General features: G+C 33.4%; 1 protein-coding gene across 1 annotated transcript; it reads right to left on the reverse strand.

Moving 5' to 3' along the window:
- Window positions 1-709: 709 nt before the first annotated feature.
- On the reverse strand, window positions 710-27,824 carry DEK (DEK proto-oncogene). Its single transcript, XM_074272475.1, has 11 exons — window positions 27,655-27,824; window positions 26,811-26,967; window positions 23,248-23,349; window positions 22,698-22,807; window positions 21,161-21,255; window positions 19,556-19,676; window positions 16,861-17,043; window positions 8,375-8,510; window positions 7,868-8,016; window positions 3,259-3,327; window positions 710-2,523 (listed from the first exon to the last, which is right to left on the reverse strand). The coding sequence occupies exons 2-11, from the start codon at window positions 26,956-26,958 to the stop codon at window positions 2,512-2,514; spliced, it is 1,125 nt and encodes a 374-aa protein (XP_074128576.1). The 5' UTR covers window positions 26,959-26,967; window positions 27,655-27,824; the 3' UTR covers window positions 710-2,511.

A 27,824-nucleotide genomic window follows, 5' to 3' on the forward strand; every position in this document is an offset into this window, starting at 1 on the left:
CTAGAAGGGAGGAGAGTGAAACCAAGGCATGAGTGAGATTGGCAAAGATTAAAGAGTAGAGATTGCTAGTTGTGGAGAAAATGAATACATTTGGGAGAACTTAACCTACAGGAAGAAATGTAATGATTATGATCAGATAAAGTAACCACACACTTCTCAAGCCTTCAAGTACACCACCTTTGGGAGAGGGGGGGATTGCATATTAAAAGATTTCATAAACTATTAAAGTACACTAAGAGCTACCAACTCTCAAGGAATTATTACTTTATATAAAGAATTGTAAAATCATAGATATGATGAAACCTGTGTTATTACTCTAGCCAAAAAAAAAAACCCCTAATTAAACAGACCTCTTTCATTTCAAATGATTAAAAAGTCTTCCTAAAATGTAACCTAATTATAATAAACTAAGTAACATTCTCTGGATCATTATTTTATATATTATCATTCTAGACAGAGAAGACTGAGGGTGATTTGAATCCATTATTTATCCCTGAACAACAAATTGTGGAACCTTTACTTCTAAGAGTTAAAATAGCATTGTAACTTTTTACTAAAAGTAGAAAAAATGTCAAATAATTAAGGGTTTTGATGAGGGTTTTTTTTAATAAAAAGCTGTTTTGGTTTTTTTTTTTTATATTTGCTAATCCCCATAATTAGTTTCTCAAAAGATAACAGGATATAAGAATCAAATGCAAAAGACTAAATATAACATTCAATACTCACAATTTTAATTTTTTTCAATGACAAGTTTCACAGGAAAAAAATGAAATTTTATTTTAAAATCAGAAGTCAATTTTGGGACCTGCTTTAAGGTTAGTTTAAAGTAGCTTATTCCAATTATCTGAATTAATAAGCATACCCTAACATTCTAATAACTGTCATCCAAGGAAAAAAGTAAAATATAACGTCCTATTATAAGGAAACACAAGTGCCAGTATGCCACATGGAAAACACCATTCAAACTCAACATTTCAGCAATTTACACTGTCCTTTGATACAAAGACAATGAAAAGCTTCTATTCAAATGCTTCAAAGGTCAAATGTCTCCCTTTAACAAATCAAAATTGTTTCAGAATTAGATACAAGTTCATCTGGCAAAATGATTTAAGATATGGTCTATATAAAATATAAAATGTGTTATTTTAGTCTCATGAAGAATCACATGCAGTAGAAATTAATCCTTCTGTTGTGATCAACTAACATCTTGATTGGCCAAAAGTTATACTCCAACAACCCTGATGTGACATATCAATCCATTAATGTAAAAATAAATGCACTACTGGCTTCTTTGAGCAATACTTTTAGTCACGGGTCTGCTGCTGACGAATACTAGGTAACTACATTATCTTCATTTGGCATTTGTTTAACTTCTACATCATTACTACAGAAGCAGTCTGTTTCCTGTGAATAATAATATATTTTATGTGGGCAAAATTCAGTTAAATGAAACTGAGTTCAAGTTTATGATGAGCTGGACATGGTTACTCTTCTGAGCTTTTCTCCAAAGTTTCTGAAGCAGTTTTGATTTATACATTTATATATATATATATATGTATGTATATGTATACATACATACATACATATATATATATGTTAAAGTTAATCCTTGGAATATAAAATGCATTTGCTGTCATATTGTAAAGCTAGCTATAGGCAGATTATACTTCTAAGCAAAACAGGACTAAGTGGAAAAGAAAGAGTAAATTAACTACTCCTCCAGTATTATCTTCATAAGGTCCACTTCCACTGCTCCATCATAGCCTTCTGGCAAAACACTGACACTTCATGTTATAATTCTAAAGATACATAGATTTAAAAATTGATTTGCACAAAGAAATATGAAAACCTTATATACAACAAATCTGTTTTTTAAAAGTACAAAAATAACATCTATGCCAATTGTCATGCTAATAATTTGCAGTATATGTTAGATAGTTCAGATTTAGTCACCCAAATATTTATAGCATGTATATTGTATATCCTGAATATAATGAACACACTACTCTAAGTTTAGATTAGACAGAATGTGTATTCAAAATATTTTCTATACCAAATACTGCAATAACTCAAACTCTGCATATATAAGATGCTAATAGTTACAACTTTTGTTCTACTTGATTATTAAAAGTATTTCATTAGCAAGCTATGAATATTAAGCACACTAAAAGCTACAACAGTCCAAGAGTCCATTACCTTATATAAAGAAATCCAAAATGTACAAAATACACAACTATTAAAAAAAAAAAAAAAAAAAAAAAGCAGGGAACATTCATTGCCATGCAAAAATCTTAACTAAAAAAACTGCATAAAAATGCAATTTAAAATGGTGAACTCAAACAAATTTTTACATAACACTTATGACACAAAGTTAGCAGTCAATTCTGCTTAACACAATGCTTAACCAACAAAGATTTAGAAAAGGAAATACATTCTTTTTGCTGGTGTTTATCAGATCTTTGAATTCACGGGAACAATCCAAATCAGCAGCCTTTATAAATGATCTCTGTCTCATGAAATTAACTGAAACGAAAAAAAAAAAAATATATATATATATACATATATATCAGAACATTGTGTTAACTTCCTTTCTTAGATCTGTGTGTGTGTGTGTGTGTGTGTGTGTGTGTGAGAGAGAGAGAGAGAGAGAGAGAGACAGGGGGGGAGGGGAGAGGGGGGGAGCGGCCCAGAAACTAACAGGAACAGGGTGGGAAGGGAAGAGTGAGGGTCTGGGAGAGTTGGGCGATGGGGAGAGAGTCTGTATATACCTTAGGCATAAAGAGAAGAGAGAAATGTATAACTATATCACCAAAGAGGGAAATACTGTATTCTAAGAATTCAGGAAATATTTGCCTTGGTAAATAAAAAACAAAAACAAAAAAATAAACATCTACTCAATATGAAAGAGAACTCTTAATGGCAGCATGTAATGTCATTTTCTTAACATTCAAGATTCTTTCTTGGCTCAAGAAAGTATGTAACAGGGACAAAAAACCCATAATAATAAAATATCAAGTGTGTGAAATGACAATAAGAGTATTGACCAAGAAGTCCTCTGAGGTGTAGTTCTACTTGTCACACGTTTTCTGTACCTCTTACTCCCCTCATCTGTTGAGTGGTGATGTTAGCAGCTTGCTTAGCTCACAGGATTAATGGGGATGAAATAGGATTGAGAAAGTACTTTGAGAAAAATTAAAGGAAGCTTGATATTCTATTTATATAAAACATAATTAAATCAGCAGAAATGAAAAACTTTACCTCTTTAACAGTCTTTTTAATGAAATCTTTTCTTTCAGACAAATCATAAGCAGGATAGTTTTCATATACCTATAGAACACAAAACATGAAAAAGAATAAAAGATTATCATCAAAATACTTTTTCAGTACCATCATGTAAGAGACTTGGTAAATCTCCAGATATGAATATTAATAAATGCATAGTAAAATTATGAGTTTATATTTAACACCATGTGTAGCCTAAAGAGTTTTTAATATATATATATACACACACAATATTTCAGATTATTCATTATCACGATCTTATATCCTCTTATAAATGCCTTTTTCTATTATGTCATAAATCTGGCCTCAGATACTTAACACTTCCTAAATGTGTGACCCTGGGCAAGTCACTTAACCCCAATTGCCTCAAGGGGGGGAAAGTTTATTTTTCTCGATGAAACATAAATCTGACAATGCATTAATTTCAATATAATTGTAATTTACTGTCGTAGGGGGTTTGGTTAGCTAAGTATTAGAATTTTTTCAGCATAAGGCAGAGTCTGACATGATGGAAACACATGATGTAACAATAAAAATACTAAAATCTAGGTTCCAATTTAAAATAAAATAACATTTTAATACAGAGTAACTAGTGTTACCAGGCAATAAAAAGTATTTCCCACAAGTGAATTTATCAGAAAAAAGGAGCTTACTCTTGAAATATAAATACAATTTTTATCATTCTAAATGGAAATCTTTTCTAAAACAAATTATTATTCAGTCATGTCTGCCTTCTTGTGATCCCATCTGGAATTTTCTTGGCAAAGATCCTGAAGTGCTTTGCCACTTCCTTCTCAGCCCATTTCAGAAGAGAAAACTGAAGGATTAAGTAACTTGCCCAGGGTCAAAGAGCTAGTAACTGTACAAAGTGCTTTGGATGTATAATCAGAAAACTTGCTCCATATAAGGTACTGGCCTTTTATAGTCAATATCACTAGAAGATGATAATCTTCTCATCTATAAGATAACAGGTGAATTGGATGATTTTTAATGCTCTTTCTAGTTCTAAACCCTAACCCTAAATTCGCCTGAAGATGCAGCATCAGCCTCTTGCAGCAGGGGAGAACAAAAATAACTGAGGTGAGGAACATCCATTCTGGATGGATGATTGATGACAAGTCTTGCAGAGGGAACCCTACATAAACCACTGTAACTGGACTGTAGGGTATGTGAAAGAAATAAAATAGAAAAGAACACAGGAAACCTTACATAGAACCTGAAGGCACCAATATTGTGAAATGTGAATGAGACTAAAAAGAGAAACACAAAATCACAAATGACATTATACCAAAGCTGGAGAATATATTGACAATGCTTCCCCTTAAGGGATCACAGAGACTAAGATAATATGAAACAACAGGCAAGGGATGGGTTCTTCAACTATCCAAACCTCATGTCCAACTATACAAAAAGGAAAGAAGCCAATAAAAATTGACTTGCTGACAATTTTACTTCAAGAAATAGATGAAACAATGAAAGCAGAGCTGTTATTTTAGACTTGATGCACAGGTTGTAGGAGTAGAAGTTGTGGAAATCTCAGAAAAAAAGTGATCCTAAAAGCTTGAAGCTGGTAATATGGAAAGAACAGAATACGACATAGACAAGACTTTAAAAAAAAAAAAAAAAAAAAAAAAAAGAGTTTTATTGAATATGTGGATGTGATGACAGAATTAAGATTCAAAATGATCCTTTAACCAACCGGAAATGCAATTTGGAACTCTGCCCAAAGGGCTATAAAAATTATGTATGCCCTTTTGATTGAGCAATACTACTGCCAAGTCTATATCCCAAAGACACCCAAAAAATGGGAATGGGACCTATTTATACAAAAATATTTATAGTGCTTTTTTTGTGGTGGTTAAGAATTGGAAATCAAAGGGATGTCCATCAATTGGGAAAAAGTTAACTCCACTTGTATGAGTGTAATATTGTCTTCTAAAAAATGAAAAGCAAGATGATTTCAGGAAAACCTGGACTTACATGAATTGATGCATAATGAAGTGAACAGAACCAGAAAAATGTTGTAGTTACAATATAGTATTCAATGAACTGAGAATGACTTACCCTCAACAATACAATGATCCAAGACAATTCCAAAGGACGAATGAAGAAACATATTACCCATCTCCATTTGAGAAAAAAGTAATAAATACAGACTAAAGCACACTATATTTTACTTTCTTTCATTTTTTTTTTCTTTTATTCAAGTCTTATTGTACAAAATGACTCATGGAAATATTTTACAGATTTTCACATGTATAAACTATGTTTGATTGCTTACTATCTCGGAGGGAGAGGCATAGAATTTGGAACTCAAAAATTTAAAAGCTGGGAAAAAAGAAAAAAACAACAACACTACAAATGATCCTTCAACTCTGACAAGATGACAAAAAACATCCTGCTTTCTAAAGATGGTTCAAAGACCTTATGTTTTAACTGAGTACAAATTCAATAACAGCCAGCACTATGATATACATTAGAGCTAAAAGACCTAATGAAATCTTAAGGAATGTTAACCAAATACACTGTGCTTGGACAGGTCATATTTGGAACACTACATTAATTTCTTCTAAGCAATATGTAAAAATGAAATTTGATGAACAGGTTAACTGAAATTTAATTAAAGGACTGGGGTTAATGTTTATTCTGGAAAAGAAAATTCTTCTAGAGTAGGGAAGAATATAATTATGGCTTGAATATTTGACAATTGGCTGGCAAATATAATGAGTAATCAGATTCTCTTTATTTCCAGAGGACAGAACTGGAGTAAATAGGAACTACAGGAGGGGTTGATTTTTTTTCTTCTTCTTCTCTAGCAATTAAATATACCACTAAATGCTGGCTGAAAGTAGTGCTCTCCTTGACAAAGAAGTTTAGAAAGAGAAACAAGATCACTAAGTCTAATTTATTTTACAAGACATACTTTTACTGGGAAGCAAGTTGGACTAGATGAACTCTCATTTTTAAGATTAATTCTATACAACCTCAAATGCAAGACATTTTATTCAAAAAATCAAGTTCAGTGGCACATTATGTTACCACAGTCTGAAACAGTATTTTCCCCATCACATAGTGAGGCTACTATATTTAGACAAGCAATACAGGTAAAAGTATAAGCTCTCTATGGTAAAACAATTTATACAATAAAACTTTCAATTATACAAATTATCCCTTTCAATTATACAAAACTGACTAAGAAACAAGAGTGGAGGATCAGTGGAATTGATTAAGTACACAATATATGGAGGTAAAAGACCATACAATCTAGTGTCTGATAAAATCAAAGCTCTAAGCTTTTGGGGCAAGAATTCCTATATGATAAAAATTACTACAAAAACTGGAAAGCAGTCTGGTAGAAACTGAGCATAGTTCAATATCTCACACAATACACCAAGATTAACTCAAAATAGGTACATGATTTAGTTATAAAGGGTAAATATCACAGGGAAGAATGAAAATATTTACTTGTCAGATCTAAAGATAAAGGAAGAGTTCATGACCGAGAGGATTACCAGAAATAAAATGGCCAATTCTGATTGCATGAAGCAATGCAGCCAAAATTAAAAGGAAAAGAAGGAAAAAAATTTATAGCAGGTTTATCTGAAAAAGTCCTCATTTCTCAAACATATAGGAAATCAAGCCAAATTTATAAAAATAAGTCACTCCTCACAAAGATATCAACAGTTTTTAGAAGAAATCAAAGCTGTCAACAGTCACATGAAAAAACACTCTAGGTCATTACTGACTAAAAAAATAACAGGTATTACTGGTAGAGTAGTGAACTGGTTCAAATATTCTGGAGAACAATTTGAAACTATGCCTAAAGGGTTATAAAACCATGCATACCCTTTAACCCAGCAATACTATTATCACACATGTATCCCAAAAAAGATCAAGGAAAAGGGAAAAGGACCCATATGTACAAAGATATTTGGAACAGCTCTTTTTGTGGTGGCAAAAAAACTGGAAATTGAGGGGATGACCACCAATTAGGGAATGGTTGAACAAGTTGAGGTATATGGTTGTGATGTAATACAATTTATAATAAGAAATGACAAACAAGATGATTTCAGAAAAACGAATATGATGCAAAATGAAGTTAACACAACCAGGAAAACACTGTATACACAGTAACAGCAATATTGTAATGGTGATCTGAACTGAACTACTACTAAACTTAGCTAGTCTAATTAATAAAATAATCCAAGACTCATGCTACCCACCTCAGAAAAAGAATTGATGCAAACTCACTAGAGTGAAGATGGAAGCATACTTTTAAAATATCTCCTTTGTTTTTATCTTTTTGGGGAATAGCAGAGGAAGAAACATGGAAATGTTTTGCATGATTTTACTTATCTTGCCTTATCAAGTGGCAAAGTATGGTTGAAGGAAAAGAATTTGGAACTCAAGAATTTTTAAAATTAAATAAAAAATATAAAATTATACAAAATTTCATCTGTTCTTAATATTTCTAAATGACATAATACAGACTGAAAGTAAATTGAAGAAAAAGGCTCTTTAAAGGATTTTATTAACTAAACCAGCAAATAGTTTAAAAAATATATAAATATATATGTACACATACCTCTTTGCAAATTTGTTTCATTGTGACTTCTTCCAAGTTGGCATTGGCCAGAAGTTTCTTTACAGTCTCTTTTAGTTCTTCATCTGTAGGTGGCTTTTTCAGTTTCTTAATTAAAGGCTCATCATCTGAACTATCTTCAGACTCACTTTCTAAATTTAGAAAAAGATTTTAGTATAAGAACTTTCAAATGTTTGCATTCATATAATTCTCTATCAATTTCACCAATCACCATAACATATAAATGGTGAAACTATTGTCTTAATTTTGTTGTTTAATCAAATCTTTAATAGTTACAAAATTGTCAACGTGAGCCTTTTCAGTATTCTTAAAGGTTCACCAAGACACACTTCAATTTATTTTCTAGATTTCAATTTCCTCATTAATACATTTTCTACATGTCAAACTTTCCTCCACAATAACATTAAGCTAATTTTAAATTGAAATCATTACTGCTACACAAAATAAACAAGGACAATGAGAACAACAAACTGGTTTTGTTTTTTTTACCTTTTTTGGAATTATTTTGATTTTTCTTAGTGGTACTGCTATCTGCCTTCTTGACATTGGCACTCTTAACAGATTTTTTGCTTTTCGAAGGAGTTTTTTGTTTAGGTTTTTCTTTTTTAGATGTCTTTTTTGGTGGCTATTGAAAGAATAGAGACATGCATGGATTAAATTCATAGCTTTTACTCTATCTAGCAATTAAAATTAAGGACCAATAACCTTTAGACTAAACACAAATATTTAATAATTATTCATTCCTCTGCAGTACAGGCCTGGTAAGCTATAATCTCTGCCACAATTTTATAAACCTTTTTAAATTCCCTGATTATTAAACCCTTACCTATATTCCCAGAGGATATCCACTAATAGTTGATAACTAAAAACCTAACAATGAGGATCTGGAATTAACTGAGCAAGGAATTATGGTGTGTGTGTGTGTGTGTGTGTATTTCTTTATTAAATAAATTGTTTAAGGTGTGAGAAAATTAATATAAATTCAACAAGCACTTCATTTGTTTGGCATAAGAAAGTGGCATTTAAAAAGGCAGAATTAAAATTTATTTACCAAAAGAGACAGGGACAAATTTTTAATCAACACAGAAAATTCTATGAAAATGAATTTTCTAGGAAAACTTCAAATTTACTTTTCTAATGGTCAAATTCTTTTTGATAGGTAGCTTTATAAGATTATTGATTCTTGCTTTCTTAAAGACTAAACTGAACACAATTATATCTAATAATCTAGTGTCATTACTATGAACAAATAAATTATCATTCTTCTAATCTGCCTTGATGTCTGGCTATTTATCCAGTGTACTATTTAAATAAGTCCAGGTTTTTAATGCTTTTATATCTACTTTAATATTTTCCTTCCTCTTCCATTATTATATTGGTCATGGCCTGTCTCTATGAGATTCTTCCCTTCGCCCTATTTTGATGGGGTGGGAAACAGTATAATCAAGCTTGTTAGACTTGTTATGTAAAATAAGAGGAAAAAATTATGTTTAAGTAGCTGAGTCAATGTTCAGAGTCAAGAACAAGGATTTTAATACACAGAGTATGTGCTATCTGTTTGGTTCCTAACAAGTCTTTTTTTGGGTTAGTTCTTGTTTACTTTCTAGGAGGCTGAAATTTCTGAATGAGCATTCTCAAGTGAGATTTCAATAGGGATATATTTTATGTTGATGCTTTTTCAAGATGTAGTTTCAAAATTAAGTATTAATGCTTACTCTGTACTTAATATGTCTTGGGTATTGAAGGGAATACAAAGAAAATGCCAAGTTCTCTGCTCAAGTACTGATCAAAGGAAAACTATAAATTCAGCTTAACAGGCAGTATTAATGTGTACAGCTGTTTACTCTATAGATTTCACATGGAAGACAATACATTGGGAGTAGATAGTAGTATTAAGAAAATTAATCTCCACAAATCCAACAACACTGAAAAATGTTCTAGAAATTATATTTCTATTAAGACTGTAATACTGACTAGGGAAATTCATAGTAGTTAACATAGATATATTATAAAAATTTAAATTTCCAAGATAAGTATGAATTTACACAAAGACAGAGATGAGTCAGTATCTTTTATTGATGGAATAAGATTTCAGTTGGGAATGGTAGTAATGTGGAAGAATTTGCTAAAAGTCAACAGTTCAGTAGATAATAGCATATTATTTAAAATATAAAATAGCATATTATTTTTTTAAAAATCCTTTAAGCAGTTTTATTTTCTGCTATAGCATTACTATGAATGTATATTATATGACAATGGATAGGCTTTACAAAAAAAAAAATCTTTAAAATAACTGAAATTCTAATTCTTAAGAGATTTGGTTAGGCTAGAAACAACTTAAAAAAAAAAAAAAAAAAAAAAGCTAATACTCCAAGGTGGGTTGAAAGTTATAAATACTTCACTGTGAATTAATATAAATTCATTTGTTTTCCTAACCCCTCCCTATCTGAAATCAAAACAGGAATTCTAATTAGAAGCATAATGGAGGAAGATAAGGTTATTATGAAACATAAATAACTCAGAAAGGGTTAATTTGAGCATATTGTTATGAGAGTCATGTCATTGTAGGGAAATATGGTCTACCTAGTATGTATTGGCAGATGATATGAGGTAAGAGAAAATGGCAGTTTTAAGAACAGGAGGTAAGAAAAAAAACACTTGTCATAGAGCTTCTGTGTTCAAGTTTTGATTCTACTACTACTACTACTACTACTACTACTACTACTACTACTACTACTACTACTACTACTACTACTACTACTACTACTACTACTACTACTACTACTACTTATTATCTGTATAACTAGCAATGAGTGTGTCAATCTCATTATCAATATAGACATCCCTCGAAAGTATACAACCAAGGTAAGTGAGCTTATCTATAGCATTCAAAACTTCACCATTTACTGTAACTGATGGTTCCACATGTGGATGGTGTGGTGCTGGCTGATGGAGGACTTGTGTTTTCTTGGTGTTAATTGTTAGGCCAAAATTAGCACAAACTGCAGAGAACAGATCTATACTTTGTTGCATCTCTGTTTCGGTGGCTGCAAACAAAAAAAAAATCATGCACCAACACTCCCTCCACTTTGATTTTGGCTTATAGTCTTTTCAATGTGAAAAAATTTACCATCAGTGTGGTAGCTAATTTTGATTCCATGTATGTCCTCATTGAAGGCATTGGAGAACATAAAACACCATGCTAAAATAGTATGGGAACAAGCACCCAGCTGGTAACTGGAAAAATTTGAGAGCATTGCCCATTGTCAGATTGACACACACATTGCCAGGGATAACTCAGTTTTGGGGAGACTTTGAAGGAAAAATGTGAGAGGTATTAGATTGAATACCAAATTGAAGGTCTACAGAGTCACTGGCTGATGTCATTGCTGTATGCCTGTGAAAACTAGACAATGTACCAACAACATGTCAGGAAATTGAATCGCTTCCATTTGAATTATCTTAGGAAGATTCTCAAAATCACCAGCAGGAGAAGGTACCAGACACTAAGGTCCTTTCTCAAACTAAACTGCCAAACTTCCAACTCTACTCCAGAGAGCACAATTCCATTGGGCTGGCCACATTGTTTGAATGCCCAATAAATTATTTTATGGAGAACTTACATAGGGGAAGCACTCCTACAGTGGTCAAAAAAAGTGATACAAGAATACTCTCAAGGGATCTCTTAAGAACTTTATAATTGATTGTATGATAGGGGAGAACCAGCACATTTCTGTCTAGCATGGCCTGCCCTCATCAGAGGTGGTGCTATGCTCTATGAGCAAAGCAGAACTGAAGTAGCCCAAAAGAAATGTACAAATTAAGAGTGGCCACTCCAAATGTTCATATGGACTATTTGGGTCTGCTCTATGGCAGATTATTCCAAACTTATATTGATTTGATCAGCCACAGTCGGACATACCGTAACTCAATTCCTAGCATAGTGATATTATTTTGGTCATCTGAAAATAAAGGACCAGTCACTTTAACTCTTTAGTACTAGTTTCCTTTTTTCTATTCTATTCAATATGGAACTAAACGCTTTACAAAAATTATCTCATTTGATGTTTACAAACAACACTGGGAGGTAGTTATAATAAGAGCTATTATAATCTACATTTTACAACTTTAAAAAATTGAGGCAGATGGAGATTAAGCAACTTGCCCTTGGGAATATGATAGCTATATTAAGCCAGATTCAAACTCAGTTCTTCCTGACAGAACCCAAAGCTCTATTCACTGTACCACTAAGCTGCCTTTTATGGAGAATAGGACTAGATCCTGAAATCGATCTTAACAGACTGGTGAAGAAAGTAAATGCATACCAATTCCTCTCCAAAGGAGCTCTTAGAGGCAATGTGTAAGTAAGTGTGATTGTGGCCTTTGTACTACTTACTGAAAAATGGACTGAATGTCATAAGTTTTAAATAGAACATAGTTTGTTGGAACTTACTGATGAATTCTGCAATTTAGATTCTGGAGAATGGCAATATACCATGAAGATCTATATTGTATTTTATTATACAAGAGATTTTTATACTATATTTATAATATATACTCTTCATGTATGATTTTCCCAATATAACTACTGCATTATTTGCTACACTGAATATTTCTTTACTAGGGGTAAATAATGTTTAGGAAAGTGCTTGAATGCACCAAGAGTTCAATCACATTCAGATATACAAATATTATTAGGTATATCTATAGTCAAATCTATTAGAAAAATGTAAATGTCAGCTAAATTAGGTTCTCAAATTAAAATTTAAATGATTAGAGTCAGTTTGAAAAAATTTTAAAGTACATGTTTATTAGCAAAGGCCATGGTATCATAAATTAGACATTACAGCCTTTACTTGGAAAATTTTGTGTTCTAAGCAAACATGTTGGTCCTAGTGATCTATTCGTCAAACTAATCAAGTTATATTCATGCCAATTTAGAATTTTTCCTAGTGATCTGACCAAATCAAACTATACAGACCAAAAACCAAAAAACCAAAACCCAAAACCCACCAAAAAACCAATCAACTTAAAAAACCCTCCCAAACCAAAAAGGTACAAAACTAAAAATCTACAAAATACAAACTAGGAATCAACATACTATCTAGAAGTAAAAAGATAGGGATTACTCCCATTACTTAAAAATTACAGTAAACAGTAATAGGCATATAACAAGTCACTTTTTCATAACTAAAATAAAACCACTTCAAGCACAGATAAAGAGAATATCAGAATAGATTAGCTAACACAATCCTAATAAATCCTATTTTTCTCCAATTTCAGCTTTTCTCTTGAGGGCAGAAGTATGATGTTGTTCCTGTTAGTAGAACAAAAACCAGAATGAAACCAGTTTTCCTGAATTCTCAAAGTTCCTTAAAAACTTGGGAATAGTTAAACTACCCAGGTGTCAAGTGCATACAATTTAAGTTTTCAACAATCTAGTCTCCATTCATGTAATGAGTAACAAGTTTAAATATTTATTATATAACTAGAATTTATGGTGTCCATTTGAAAAATAAATTTTTTTCTTAGAAATATTTATTTGGCTTTAAAAAATTGTGTTCTGGAGTTTTTATCAAAAGAAAAGCTGATATATAATTTGCACAAGATATCAAAGATAATCTGGATTCAAAAATAGAGGTAATGCTTTTTGACTTTTAATTCAAATGCTTTAAGTAACTTGCTTCTCTCTCCTCAGCTAGGCTCCATAATTAAGTCTGACTTTTCTCATCATTCTATTTAAATTCTACAAAAGCAAAGTTGGATCATTCATAAAATGCATCTTGTATTTTTTTTGCTATGTCTTTGCTTACTACTGGTAGTCTTCTTCCATATGAAATCAAGATTCATCTCAAAGACTAATTCTTCCACAAATCCTTTCTTGATCATCCCAGGGAAAATATTCTTTCCTTCCAAAGAGAACTTTCCTTGTACCACATATATAGCACATACCATCTCTTACACTTATTATTTTGTGATCCTCACAATGCTGTCCACACAGTCACTAAATAGTATTCGTTGAATGAGGCTGAAATACTAAAGTTAAATTGACCCTAATAACTCAAAAGAAAAATGTCAGAAAAATTTGCATAATTCAGAACAGCTTTGACCTTTAAACAAATATATAATGGGGTCTGAAGTTGTTTGCTAAGCAAAGTTCATGAATAGAAATAGATAAAAACAGTAAGAAAAAAAAGCTTAATTATCATGGGGCAGAGATGCAGATATGCATTTTAAAGTTGGCTTGTTCTTTGGGGGGAAAAAATGCTGCCAAGAGACTCGGCTAACTTCTCTCAAAAATCAGAATTTTTTTTTTGGTGTGCTACAGGTGAACAGATCAGACTGCACAGGCACAACAATACCAGCCAGTCCAACATTCAAGACCAGCCACCAAATTAGGGAAAAAAAATCTATGCATGTGTGTGTGTGTGTGTATATATGTATGTAATACATATATAAAAAATTCCATCTGTCTGATACCTTGAAGGAACAGAAACAGAGGAACACGCCATTACTTTCTGAAGGAAGGCCAAAAAATATTGGGGGAGCTTACCTATCTTTTATAGGCAGCAGGGCTCTTGAAGGAGGGTCTCCAAAAAAGACGCCTGTCACAGAGCCAGATTCCTGTCCTCACCGCAGAAAGGTTGTACTGGGTGAACAGATGAATAAAATATATATTAGCTTTCAATAAGCTACTTTAAAAAATACTTTGTCTTAGAAACCCAGAATGGGTGTCTGAAAATCACAATAAATGAAAATCTATTAAAGGCTGCTTAGCTGGAAGAATATAGCAAGAATAAGAAATGTGCAAAATTAATAAATTCATTTAAAAAAAAGCCCTTAAATAGGTTGAATTGTCTAAGCAGACATAATACTGACTTTCCAATTTTGCCTTCCAACAAAGTCTTAATGGCTCAGAACTGTTCTATGATTCATAAAATATGGAAATCATGGGCTTTAGTTAGAACCCAGAAACAATAATCACTTGATAGCAATTCTTGGTCTATAAAAATGAGAATGCTCCAATCTCAGTTTCAAAAAGATAAAAAGTGTGTGTGGGGAAAAACTCTGGAAGTGGAGAGTGGGGTTTCTTCAAGTTATAAAAAACTTCAGGACATCATCTGGCACTATCAGTACCTCAAACACAATACATCCAATTACATCCGATTTCTTCCTCCCCTCCAACTGCATAATTTTATATGGGAAACTACTTGGTTTTTCAGGTTTATAACACTTAGATTTTTCTCTCTTACTACTATTACTATTATTACCATTAGTACTACTACTGAAAATAGCTTACATTTACATAGAGTGCTATAAGATTTGCAAAGCTTACTTTACAAACATTTCATTGAAGCCTCGTAACAATTTTATGAAATAAGACATTCCAGCTATTAATATTCCCATTTTACAGAAGAAAAACTGAGGCTCAGACAGTGACTTGCCCATGGTCACACAAGGCAGAATGTAAACCTAGGACTTTCTGTTGCCATAATTAGGGCTTTGATATGCCATGATGCTTTTCTGATTCTTCTCTTTCCCTTAAGTCTCACATTCAATCTTAAAAAGTGTTATCAATTCTAACGCGACAATTTCTAGCATCAATCTTCTCTATTATCAGTATTACCATGCTAACCCTATTACCTATCTGGACTATTATTAAGTTTCTTAAACATGTTTTCCTGCCTTTCCCCATTTCCCTTTCTTCCAGGTCAGTTTCTATCATTGCCACAATAAGCTTTCCTATGAACAGAATTCTTCCCTTATTCAAAAGCTCTCAAGAGTCTTAATTCTACTGTACAGAGAATTCCAGGTTCTTTATAAATCTTCTTCATCTTCCTTCCTGATCTTAACTCATGCCATTCTCCTCCATGCATTCCAACCAAATATCTTTATTCTTTTATTCAAATTGCACCTTGTGACTGAAATGTCTTCCCTTCCATCTTTTTACTTGTTAAATACCTTTCCATCCTTGAAAAATTAGCTCAAATGCCACTTCTTCTAAAAAGCTTTCCCTGATCCTTCTGGTTGACAACCATCCCTCTCAGGCACACAGGACTTTTTATTTTTGTACTTTTGTAATGCTGTGCTTATGTTCTATTGCATACTACAGATATCTGGGCTGATTCCTTATTCCTCTACTATATTGTTAAATTATCTGGAAGGCAAAGGCAAAGTCATCTAACATTTTTGTTCCTCTAGAACTTAGTGCCCTGTACAAAACAGATACTATTATATAATTACTTGCACTACATCCTTGTAATTGTACAAATTTGCAAAGATTGTATAATATCATTTTAGGGAACCAATTTAATCTCTCCAAAGTTTGAGTAGCACAGACCACTTCCAAGCCTCTTGGAGCTCCTTATCCATAGACTAATTTATTACAGAGGCAAACAATCTGTAGCAATAATTGCTAACAGTTATTCCCGACCAAATATGTCCCTCATCTTTTTTCCATACGTCATCTTTTTTAATGCTTACTTACTTATTGGTGGCAATGAAAGCTAAACAGGTAGACTGATCCAAATCTACTGGCATTAAATAATCAGATACATTCTGATCTTATTGATTCTATGTCAATTCAATTATTTTGGTATATGTAATCTAATATAGTAAGTCCTCTTTGGTTGGTTATATGGTAACCTCAGAATATTTTCATAGAAAACGAAAGTTAATACTTTCCCCACAAGTTCTCATGACCTCCATTTCCAAAATTTAAATGTTATGTTTTAATCTATTTTAAAAAGCATATGGTGCACTCTGGTAAACTTCAGAATATATCTCCTCTACAAAGTTCCATGACAATTGAGATGCTTTTGCTAAATGGTTACATAAGCCTGTTTTCTGATATACAGACATCTGTGTATATATGTATATGTGTATGGATGCACTTAACCTATTCCAGAGGAACAGTTTAAAACACAGCATTTGTTTAGCTGATTCCAGAGAACTACCACAAAAACACATTTTACCTCTTCTTCACTTTCTTTATCTTCTTCCTCTGAAGAGTCCTTTTCTTTTTTTTCATCTTCACTACTAGATTCATCTGAAAGAATTTCAGGGCATTTGGTACGCTTAGCCTTTCTTGACATTCCAGAGCTGCTCCGTTCTTTTTTACTGCCTTTACTTGGTGTTTTTTTTGATTTTGGCAATGGCTGTGTAAAATAAGATGTCATGATAAAAACAAAAAAATAAAAATAATCCTCCCCCAACAAATATCTCAATTCCAAAGTGTTAAACATTTTATTTGATAAAATTTAACTTTACTGGCACGACTGGCACTGGACCTGTGATTTCACTGGTACAGGTTAATTCCCTAGGTCCTCATCAACTCAGGCTGGCACCTTCCTTGCAATTTATCATCTTAGAATTGCTTATAGAACTTAGAAGTTATTTGCAAAGTTATTTTACTATCATAAAATTCAAAAAGGGGGTGGAATGGGAAAGATAATTTCTCAGGGAAATCCTTTGCTTCATTATCTCAATGATGATCTCACCTAATTATCTCAACAAACTTTCACATTAGTGCTTTAAATAACTATCCTAATAATATGAATATATGCTAGCTCAGACTTCACATTCTATCACTCTGCCATCCAATCTTGTTATAAAACTGAAGGTCATATTGTCCTTGTGATTAACTTACACAGCCTGGTCATAACAACAACAGGCTAGTTAAACTGACAAACTAATTTCTTTCTCACTCATCAGCACCAAAAGCAAATGTGATTAAATGAACTCTAAATTCCTTTTCAACTCTAAAGCAGTAATTCTTAGAAGGCCATGGAAATAAACACCAATTCTAATTTTAGGAGATTCTAGAAATTTAAATCAAGACAACTACTAGCTGTGACCTGGAAAAGTCACGTGCTTGCCTCAGTTTCCTTATCTGTAAAATGAGCCAGAGAAGGAAATGGCAAATCACTCCAATATTTTTGTCAAGAGAACCACAAATGGGGTCATGAAGTGCTGGACACAACTAAAAACTTAAAGGGTTAGCCATCCAACATAGTTTACCTTCATTTTATGCACTCTGGATATGAATTATGATTTGTATAAAATGTATACCATCACCAGGATATCATTTTAATAAATACAGGAACTATGGTCAATGTTTCTAACAAATTCCAAGAATGCTAAAACTAATCAAAGATCATAAATTTAGTTGCTTTATTATGTTAAATAACTAAAAACATGTTTAATTAAAAAATGCCAGATTCCAATCATTAGATTGTTGAGAAAAAAATCATAATTTCATTACTTAACCCAGCTGTGATTCACATTAAATTCTATTTTAGTAATGTTTTGCTCACATTTTTAATTTTAAAACTAGAATACACTAATTTTTGGTATTACATTCCTTAACAGTTTTCTGCAATTCTTCCCATGGACCAGAATTGTGATTTCATTAGTGTATGGAAGTTCCAAAGCATAAATTTCCTCCAATCATAAGGATTAGTAATTCATTTGTAAATTAGTCTTTAAGAGATTAAGGGACTGGTCTAAGACAAGTAGACTAGTATCTAAGCCCAGATCTTCCAGACTTCAAGGTCAGCCCTCTTTTTATACTATATTTCCTCTCCTGATAAAATCATGTTTTATTGGATTCAGGGCCATCACAGGTTCTACAATTTCTTTGTCAACTTAGAAAATCTCTTTCCCCCACACTTCTCCCTCCACCTCATGCTTGCTGGGATCCTCTGATTTCAGACTTGTTTTGTGTAAATATTTTCTAAATCTGGCCCAAACACAGTACTATTACTACCCAATCACACCTTCTTGATACTGTTTAGGGTGGCAATCACCCCATTTCTGCCATTTTGAAATTAGCAAACTTTTATCAATCAATGGCCTGATCAAGGAAAACTTTCCTAAAGAAACCAATTGGACCTCCATGTACAATATCTCTCAACAGTGAAAGGAGAAGAAAAGTGCTACAAATTCAGAGGAAAAAGGCAGAATCTTGAAAGGCAAATTTACATTCAGATTACAAGGAGGAGAAAAAATTTACTAAACTAGAAAGGCAGACATGGAAAAATGAATGGACTGACTTTGCAAGAGTTTGATTTAAAAAAAGAAAGGGTATAGTGCAAAATCCAGTCTATGTATTTTCTTAAACGTTAAGTTCATGAGAGCAGTGTTTTGCTGGATGTCAATGAGAGAGAATAATTGTTGAATAAAGTCTTCAGGATATATTTGAAAAGAAAACAAAAATAACGCCAGTATTGATACAAAAAGATGAGAAATGACTGTAAACACAAATCTCTTATAATGATGAAATTTTAAGTCTTTGTAGCTGCCAGGAAATAATCTATGTGGAACATTCTTCATTGATTCCTTTGAGAAGTCAAAACCTACCTTTTTAATATATGTCCCAAGACTCAAAACTCTTTCCCAACACAGGTTACTACCCTGAAGCCACTCCAAAACTTTCCACTCTACCCCTAAATTCTTATATTTTCAGACACATGACAATAGTTAACATTTAAAACATTTTTTAATTATCCTCATACTTTATGTGTTTAGGTGAACATAAGCTCTTCATAAGATATTATTCTACTGGTATGCTAATGGTTGCTTTAATTAAGATTAAAAAAGCTACCTACAAGGAAGAATTATTTTCAACATTGAAAGTTTTGAACAATTAAAAAAGAAAAAAATTCTTACTTTGCCAGAAGGCTTTGGATGCATTAAGAAATTCAAGATCCTGGTTACCAATTCACTATTTATGCCTGATCTCTCCAAATCAAGAACTTCACATATGCTCTTTAACATGGCATTCCTAAATCTAAACAAAAGAAGAAAAAAAAATTGTAAAAAGTCTTAACATATTAAAACATATGTCTTAACATATTAAAAAAAATTAGAATGAGTATTTTAAAATGTTCCCATCAAAGACATAAATTAATGAAATAGCAAAGTAAAGTTTCCCACAATGTTTATTTATTTATTTTTTTTTGAAGGAAGAGGTACCATGTCAACATTCAAGTAGATGATGCTAAGGCAAGAAAAAAAAATTACATATTTGTAGGTATCTGAAATTTCTATATGCCCAGACATTTTGGAAACTCATTAAAACAAAAAGTAATTAATTTAACCAGAAAACATATTCAAAACTAGCATTTGCTGCTAGATTTAAAATTTCTCCAAGTGTTTCTATGTACCAATATAACTTACTCCAATAACTCATAAATGACATGCTGGTCCTTAGTGCTCAAAGACTACCTCAAAACTGTACAAGCCTGGGTGAGTATTGCTAAACTACAAGAGTTTCCTCACTATTGCTAACTGAAGACTAAATTCAAACTAACTAAATACAAAGAGATTCATTCATAAAAGTCTGAAAACCCAGGGATTTAAAACCAATAAATACATCAGCTAATCCGAAAATATGAACAGATTTGTAATCTAAAGACTAAGACCAAAAAAGATAGATTTTTTTAAAGATATAGGCATAAAAACACCCAGTTTTAAAAAATTAATTCATTAGAAAATCTTTTGCAGTAAATTGTAAAGTTAGAAAATTTGGAATTAACATTCTTACAGGACCTTAACATTTCTTTCCTTTCACTGCTCTAACTGTACAATTATTATATAGTATTAAATAGTACATTTTGTGTTACGAAGTGTCTGGAAATAAGAATTTTCAACCTTATCATTTAAATCATCTATAGCATTTTAAAAATATTTCTTTCCTAGAGGAAATCTCCCCAAATAAAAATTATATTAAATACTATCTTATGCTCACTAGGCAGTGAAGAATATTGCTCATGATAAACTTATTAATAAAATTTCCAAGAAAAAAAACCAAAACTATAACCCATAGCAGGCAACTTGTTCAGTATTAAGAGCACTAAATTTGGATGTCAGAAGAGACCCCAGTTCAAATCTAATACTTATTAGCTAAATGACCACAGTTTAAGTCACCACACCTTTATAAAGTCACCATATCTTTATTAAAAGGTGCAAAAGGAAGTATGATGAACAACAAAAATTGTCCTGTAGAAAGTGTTTTGAAACAATAGAATGCTTATGTGAGCTATTAACAATTCAGGAAGGTTATTTCACTTAGAAAATGTTTTTATACCACCTTTCTACTTACTGAAAATGCTATTACAGACAATAAAAACTTAATTATTAAATCAAGCCACACCTTTGTATCTAGGGGAAAAAATTACCTTTTGGGCATGACCACAAATTTTTTGAAGCTATAAGAACAATGATCGAGACATATTTATTTACAAACATTTTATATTTATAAATATAACTTACTTTTTCAACATTTCTTCCTTTTTTTTATATTGATCACTTCCTTTTTCGAACGGAAAGCCACTGAACTGACCCACATTCTTCTTCAGAGAAGCTACCTAAAAATGTTTCTCTTATTAAATACTGTAATTTTCCAAGCAGACTTTTTATAAGTAGGAGAGAGAAATTGTTAATACTTGAAAACACCCTCTATTTATATATGCCTTCAGATGCTCACTTAGAACTTTATTTGCTATTAATATGAACACTGCAAATGATTCATCATATATATGAAAAGCTATATACAATGTCAACTTGTTGCCTAAGTCCTTGCAAAAAAAAATCAAAACTTTCATCTTACTTACCCTCCTCTTTTCTCTCCAGTTAAAGGTTCTTAAGCACATTTCAACTAGTAACATTATAAAATTCCTTGTCTTACTTTAGAATACATAATTCAAACAAAAGCATTACTTGAGCATTGATAGGTATGGAATGGGAAGGAAGAATCAGGACTGTTCAACTCAAGATATATTACATTTTACAAAATGGCTAAGAGTTGTCTCCCCGAGGCTGGGGTTAAATGACTTGCCCAGGGTTACACAGCTAGGAAGTGTTAAGTGTCTGAGACCAGATTTGAACTCGAGTTCTCCTGAATTCAAGGCTGGTGCTGTATCCACTGTGCCACCTAGCTGCCCTGGCTAAGAGTTTTGAAGTTTAAAGTTTTAATTGCATGGAATTTAAAAGAATCCAATAAAGAATTCTTTTGTAAAGCTAAAAAATCACCACTTATTTTTAAAATATAAGGTCTCATGCAAAATGTGTCAGTATTGATGTAAAAACACAATGACTTGCTAAAGATATAACAAGATTCTAAGAATAAAATATTAACATAACTAATCAAATATACTTCAAATCTGGTCTCAGACACTTAACACTTCCTAGCTGCGTGACCCTGGGCAAGTCACTTAACCCCAATTGTCTCACCAAAAAAAAAAAAAAAAGAAGAAGCTTTGCTGTAGAACATAGTCAGTTTTAGTTTATTATTGGTTAATACCAGTTATAACTTTGTCTGAATCAAAGAGGTAGAACTGTGTAAAAGAAAAAGACTAAAAAGATATCATTAAATTGGATAAAGGGAAAATATTTAGCCTAAAGAGAAGGAAAATTTAGGGGACATATGGTACCTATACTTAAGAAGTTGCATATGGAAAAATAATTAAAGAGTTATCTGGTTTAATTCCAGAGGGCTGAAGTGGGATCAGTGGTAGAAGTTGAGAAATGGCAGACTTAAGAGTAAATATAATAAAAAACTGAACAATTAGAGATACCCAAAGGAAAATGGAATGCCTTATGATTATGCTCTAAAGAAAAGTCTTTAAGGACAGACTGACAATGTAATAGAGGGGATTATAAATTTGATTGGATAATCTGAATGCTTTTCCAATATGAATGCCGTCTACCAGAACTATATAGCATTGAGCTAAGCATCAGCTAACTTTGAAGTATCTCTGAAATACTTCAATAAATATGTTAAATACCAGAAGTCTAAAATAATCCTTACTGTGCCTGGCCTGTTGTAAAGTAGTTTATGAAGATTTCTAAGTTCATCAGTTTTCTTCTTACTTAAAAAGAAGTGTATTCTTTCAATTTCACAAAGTTTCTGTCCCTTTCCTGTAAAAAGAAAAAGTTAAATGGTTAACATCATAAATTTAGCTGAAAAACTATGTACTACTTTATTTTATACAAAACTTCAAACAAAATTTTAAATAAATTGCTCATTTTATATAAACAATTATCTAATTTGTAGGAAGGAATAAGAAGACAAATTTCAGAAATTATGTTAGAAACAAAATATATTCTCTAAAAATAAAACATTTATTTGATCACCACTTGGACAGTTTGAGTATTTCACTACAATATGGAAGCAGAAAACGAGCCAATGTGATACCATACATTTAGGGTTGTCTTATGTTGAGAACATAACAATACAAATATGGGCTAGGGGTAAATCATGACTCTTGTTGCTAAACTGTATCATCAAAAGTTTCCATAGCATGCATGCCCAGTTGATTAAATCACCAGACCAAATTGAAAAAGAAATACATACTTGCCTTGGGCAATTGTAAATGGCTCCCTTTGAAGGGAAGATACTTGCATTGTCAACCTCTCCACTTTCTTCTTCTCTCTCTTGCCTTCTACAATGAGACTCTTTTCTGAAAGATAATTTATTTTTTTTTTTTTTAAATCACAAGAAGCTTTAGGTATGATCATCAGCAGGGTTCCTTCCTGATAAGTGAAGGGGATCAAACCTGAACTCCTCTTTCACTTCTAACATAATGACTCTGAAATAGTTGTAATATGCTGCTTATTTTCTGCCTATCTAGGCTCAAACCCAAAGACCCTATATAATAAGTCTTGTAAAAACATTAGGTAAACATCTATGAGGGAAAGACTCAAATAATATTTGACTACATTAATATGGATTAGCTCATGTTATTCTATCCCATTATTAGCCATCCCTATTTCCTATTGCTTTATTTTTGTTTAGTCATTTTTTAGTCATGCCAACTCTTCATGACCTCTTGATACTTATGACTAAGGGGAGAATACAAGATAGGTGTATCTTGTCTGTAGTAAACAGAATATTAGGAAAACAAAACACAAGCATTGTCAGGATTTTTTTCAAGGTTACTATCTGATATCATTAGGTTCACTCTTCCATTTCTTAAAACTTTACTTTCATATGCTTATTTATTTTTACAATTCATTTACAATTACCATTCAACAAGTTTTAACCTCTAAAAATAAGAGATGACATTGCTTCCAGATTCTAATTATCTTTCATGTATAGAAATAAAAATGAGTGGTTTTTTTTTTTTTGATCAACTTATCTCCTTAAGGGTAGCACTGTTATGTTTTTTAATAGCATTATTTACAATACAACTGTGTATGAAGAGGAGTTCTTATATTTCATGGACCTCTGTCTGGCGAAATGTTCTCAGAATTATGTTTAATTTCAAATATACATAATTAAATGTTCTCAGAATATTCAAAAGGTAAAGGACCAGCTTGATATAGTCATGTTTATAATATTAATTGCAAACAATGCTGACCCAACACCACAAGACTGCCACCAAAAAGTAATTTATATTTAGCTAGACCAAGATTTCTACCACTAAATCTCAGTGTTTTGAATAAATTCCTTTTTCTAAGAACAATTTCAAAGTTCCACATTTTCTGTATAATTATCTTCAAACTTCCAATATCCATGATTACTCTAAAAGGACAATTTCTAAGTTAGAGAGTGGCTTCAGGCCTCAGTTTTAATTCATCTGGCCTATGGGAAATATTGTTCAGGTCAATGCAAATGTAACTCAGAAGAATATGAACTCCAGGGATCTGCTATGATTCTGTTTGTATGAAGCCCTCCAAAGACTTGTGCATAAGAAGTACAATAATAAAGTTAATTGGCAATAACCAGCCAAAGTTGAAAAATAATAGTGGCATGAGCTAAACTTAAGTAGACCTTATACAGTATGATAAAGGTATATCATCATCTGCTTTCCATCATTCAGGATTTATGGTGAGTAACTACTACAGAATCTAATTTGATAGCAAAAGTTACACCAGTGAGAAATTGCTCAAGTGAATAAGTTAACACTTAAGCAGATTCCTAACACCTTTTAATGGTTACACTAGCCTTCTCCGACTCTTGCCTTCCCTACTATAACTTTCCCCTTTTAACTGGCTATAATATGGAATGAAAATATATAGAGACAGCTAAATGGCACTGTCAGGAAGACCCCAAGTTCAATTTAATCTGAGCCCAGTTTTGTGTGCTTAGGCAAATCCCTTAACCTGGCTGCCTCAGATTCCTTAAATGTAAAATGGGAATAATGGATAATAGCAGCACCATCACCCAGGTAGGATTATATTAGGGTCATGAATAAAGCACTTAACACATGTCTAATAGATAGTAGACATATAATTATTACTCTATTTTAAAGTATGTTATATTTATTGTTCTTAAATGAAAAGTCAGGTGTTTGCCTTTTTCTTGTATGGTCTTCAGTTTCCTGGAGCCAGAAACAATTATCATTTAAAAAAAAAAAAAGGTGCCAGATCCTTGACCAAAAAATAGTAATTGGTCTTTCTCTAATATTAGTGTTATATTTATTCATATCAAGAAAGGAAAATCTTGATCAAGATCTAGTCTTTTATTAGACTAGACTAGATTCAAGTGGTTAGAGTATTTAAAATATGAATGTTCATATCCTAGGAACCCACAAATTTCCAAAAAAGTCAAATCAAACTATATCGATGAAATTTAGGAAAATATAAAAACCTGTTAAGTCACCTGAAGATAAAACAATGCCTTTCACATGGATATAAATTCCAACTAATATGAAATGTTCGTTAGAGAAATTTAAACATACAGGCTTAAAAATTCAGTACTTGAAAATAGTAAGGGAAATCTTAAATCTCCCCCAGCTCCCATTGGAATATAGGTAAGATGGTAATAATGTCGGGCCTTCTGAGTAAATAGAGATCACTTTATACATCTGTTGAATTTGCAAGCAAAACCTAAGCCAAACAGATGTTATTACTATTACATAATTCAATAATCCGCTTCTTCCATCTTCTCCAATAAGCAAAACTTTATAGGAAGGGATGCCCACTGACCTTTTAAGTCTACAAACCAGAACATATCTGAAGTTAAGAGATCTCAGGATAGGTAATAGAGGCCGGAACAGAGATCCTGAATTCTGATTCCTCTTAATTCCAATGCCTTCCTTCAGTCAATTATTTCCTATTTATCCTGTATATAGCTTGCTTTGTATATATTTGTTCACATAATATCTTTTCCTATTAAAATATAATATCCTTTAGGTTGGAGACTTAAAAAAAAAAAAGCCTTTGTATCCTAGGCACTTAGAACATTATCTGGCACAAAACAGGCACTCAATTTTATTGGCTGATATTGATTGATTGATTCCTGAAAGATAAGTGAAATTATATAGGATACCACTCAATTTGAATTTGAATTCCTAAAGCCTCAAGCTTGCAGCTAAAGAACAAAAACTGGTTAAGTAACCTCCATCAGCATGGCTCAAGTAGGTAAGGGACTTTTTTGTGGGGGAATTAAGTTCAGCAATAACTAGAGGGAAGAATTTTTTAAATACCTATTATTTTTTCCAGCTACTGCCCAGACCCGAGCAGTTCCCCTTACTTTACTAAGTTTGAGTGAGAAAAGTATTTTCCATTCTATCTTTAAAAAAAATTCTATTATCTCATTTTCTATTGCCCACAACAATCCCAAGTGATTTTAGAAAAATTTAGGTTCTAATAAAACAGCTTTTAGGAAGTCATGGATAGAACTGAGATTTATATTGATAACCTGATGCATGTTTCTTTTTTAAAATTAAAACAAGCTGAGAAAGAGGTGAGAAGGAAATTGATAATTCAATGTATGTTTCCTTTTATTAAATTCAGTTACAATGATGGCAGAATCCCTTTGCTACCAGAAATAAACACGGCGTTTCTGTTTACCAGGAGGGGTGGTAACTCCCCCCTTTCATTCATACCTCCGCTTCTTTAATGTCTCAAAGACTAGCTGGCACAGTGACCATAGATTTCTAAAAGAATGTGGCATGCAGCATAAATACTCTCCCACCTTTTTCTTCCTCCTCATCCTCTTCATCCTCGTCGTCCTCCTCTTCTTCCTCTTCACTCTCTTCCTTGTCGGGGACCTCGGGGTCTCTCTTCGGGGCGGTCTGGGAGGACAGGTCCTCCCCCTCTAGGGTGGGGGCTGAAGAAGACATGCTAATGACCTGCAGAGGAGTAGGAGGAAGGGATCGGGGCAGAAAAGAGATCTCTGGCCATCTTCTAAGTATCCGCTTCTTGCCTCTGCCCTTTACAACAAGGCCTGCCGAGGTGGAGGCCTAGCCCTCCTAAAGGAGACCGCAAGGATGGGGGATCCTCCCCCGGCCCCATCCTGCGCTTTTGCAAATGCTTCCCTGTCCCCCAGCCTCCCCATCCTAGCGGGCCAAGCAGCCCTCGGGAGCCGAGGTTGCCCCTCCCGCAACCCCTCCCTAGGGGCGGTCCTCGAAGTGTTGTGGTAGTCCTTCCCGCCCCCCCTCCCAGGCGGGAAAGGAGGGGAATCCGAGGGACCCGCAGGCCATCGCCCGCCCCCTAGCGGGGCGAGGCGCCGGGGCGCTGGGCCGGGCCGGGCCCGTGCATCCTGCGCAGCTCGGCCCTCGAGCTGCAGCTGGGCACCAACCGCCACCCAGCAGTGAGGCTCGGGAGGGGCGGCCGGCGGCTCGGGGGCGCCTGCGCCTCAGCTCCGTAGGCCGCCCGAGCCCGGCGGCGTCTGCTGCAGTTTCACTTTCATGGCGGTGCCTCCCGGCCCCGCAGCCCTAACAGCCGCCAACCCTCCCCCTTTCCCGGCCGGGCACGGCGCCTCCTTCGAGACGTCCAGCCGCTATCCCTCCCTTCCCGCCGCCCTCGCGCCCCCTCACCGGTAGGTCGGGGATGCCTGGGGCCTCCCTGGCTCGTGAGGCGAGAGGAAGGTTCCTCAGGTTGGTGGGTGGGGGAACGGCGGAGGACCCTTTCTGTCTTTTTCGCGCGTGACGCTTCTGCACCGTGTCCCTCCCAAGAAGCCACCAGATTTTCAAAATGGCGGTTCGGG

This window comes from Sminthopsis crassicaudata, chromosome 1 (genome assembly GCF_048593235.1).
Source record: "Sminthopsis crassicaudata isolate SCR6 chromosome 1, ASM4859323v1, whole genome shotgun sequence".
Taxonomy (NCBI): Eukaryota; Metazoa; Chordata; class Mammalia; order Dasyuromorphia; family Dasyuridae; genus Sminthopsis; species Sminthopsis crassicaudata.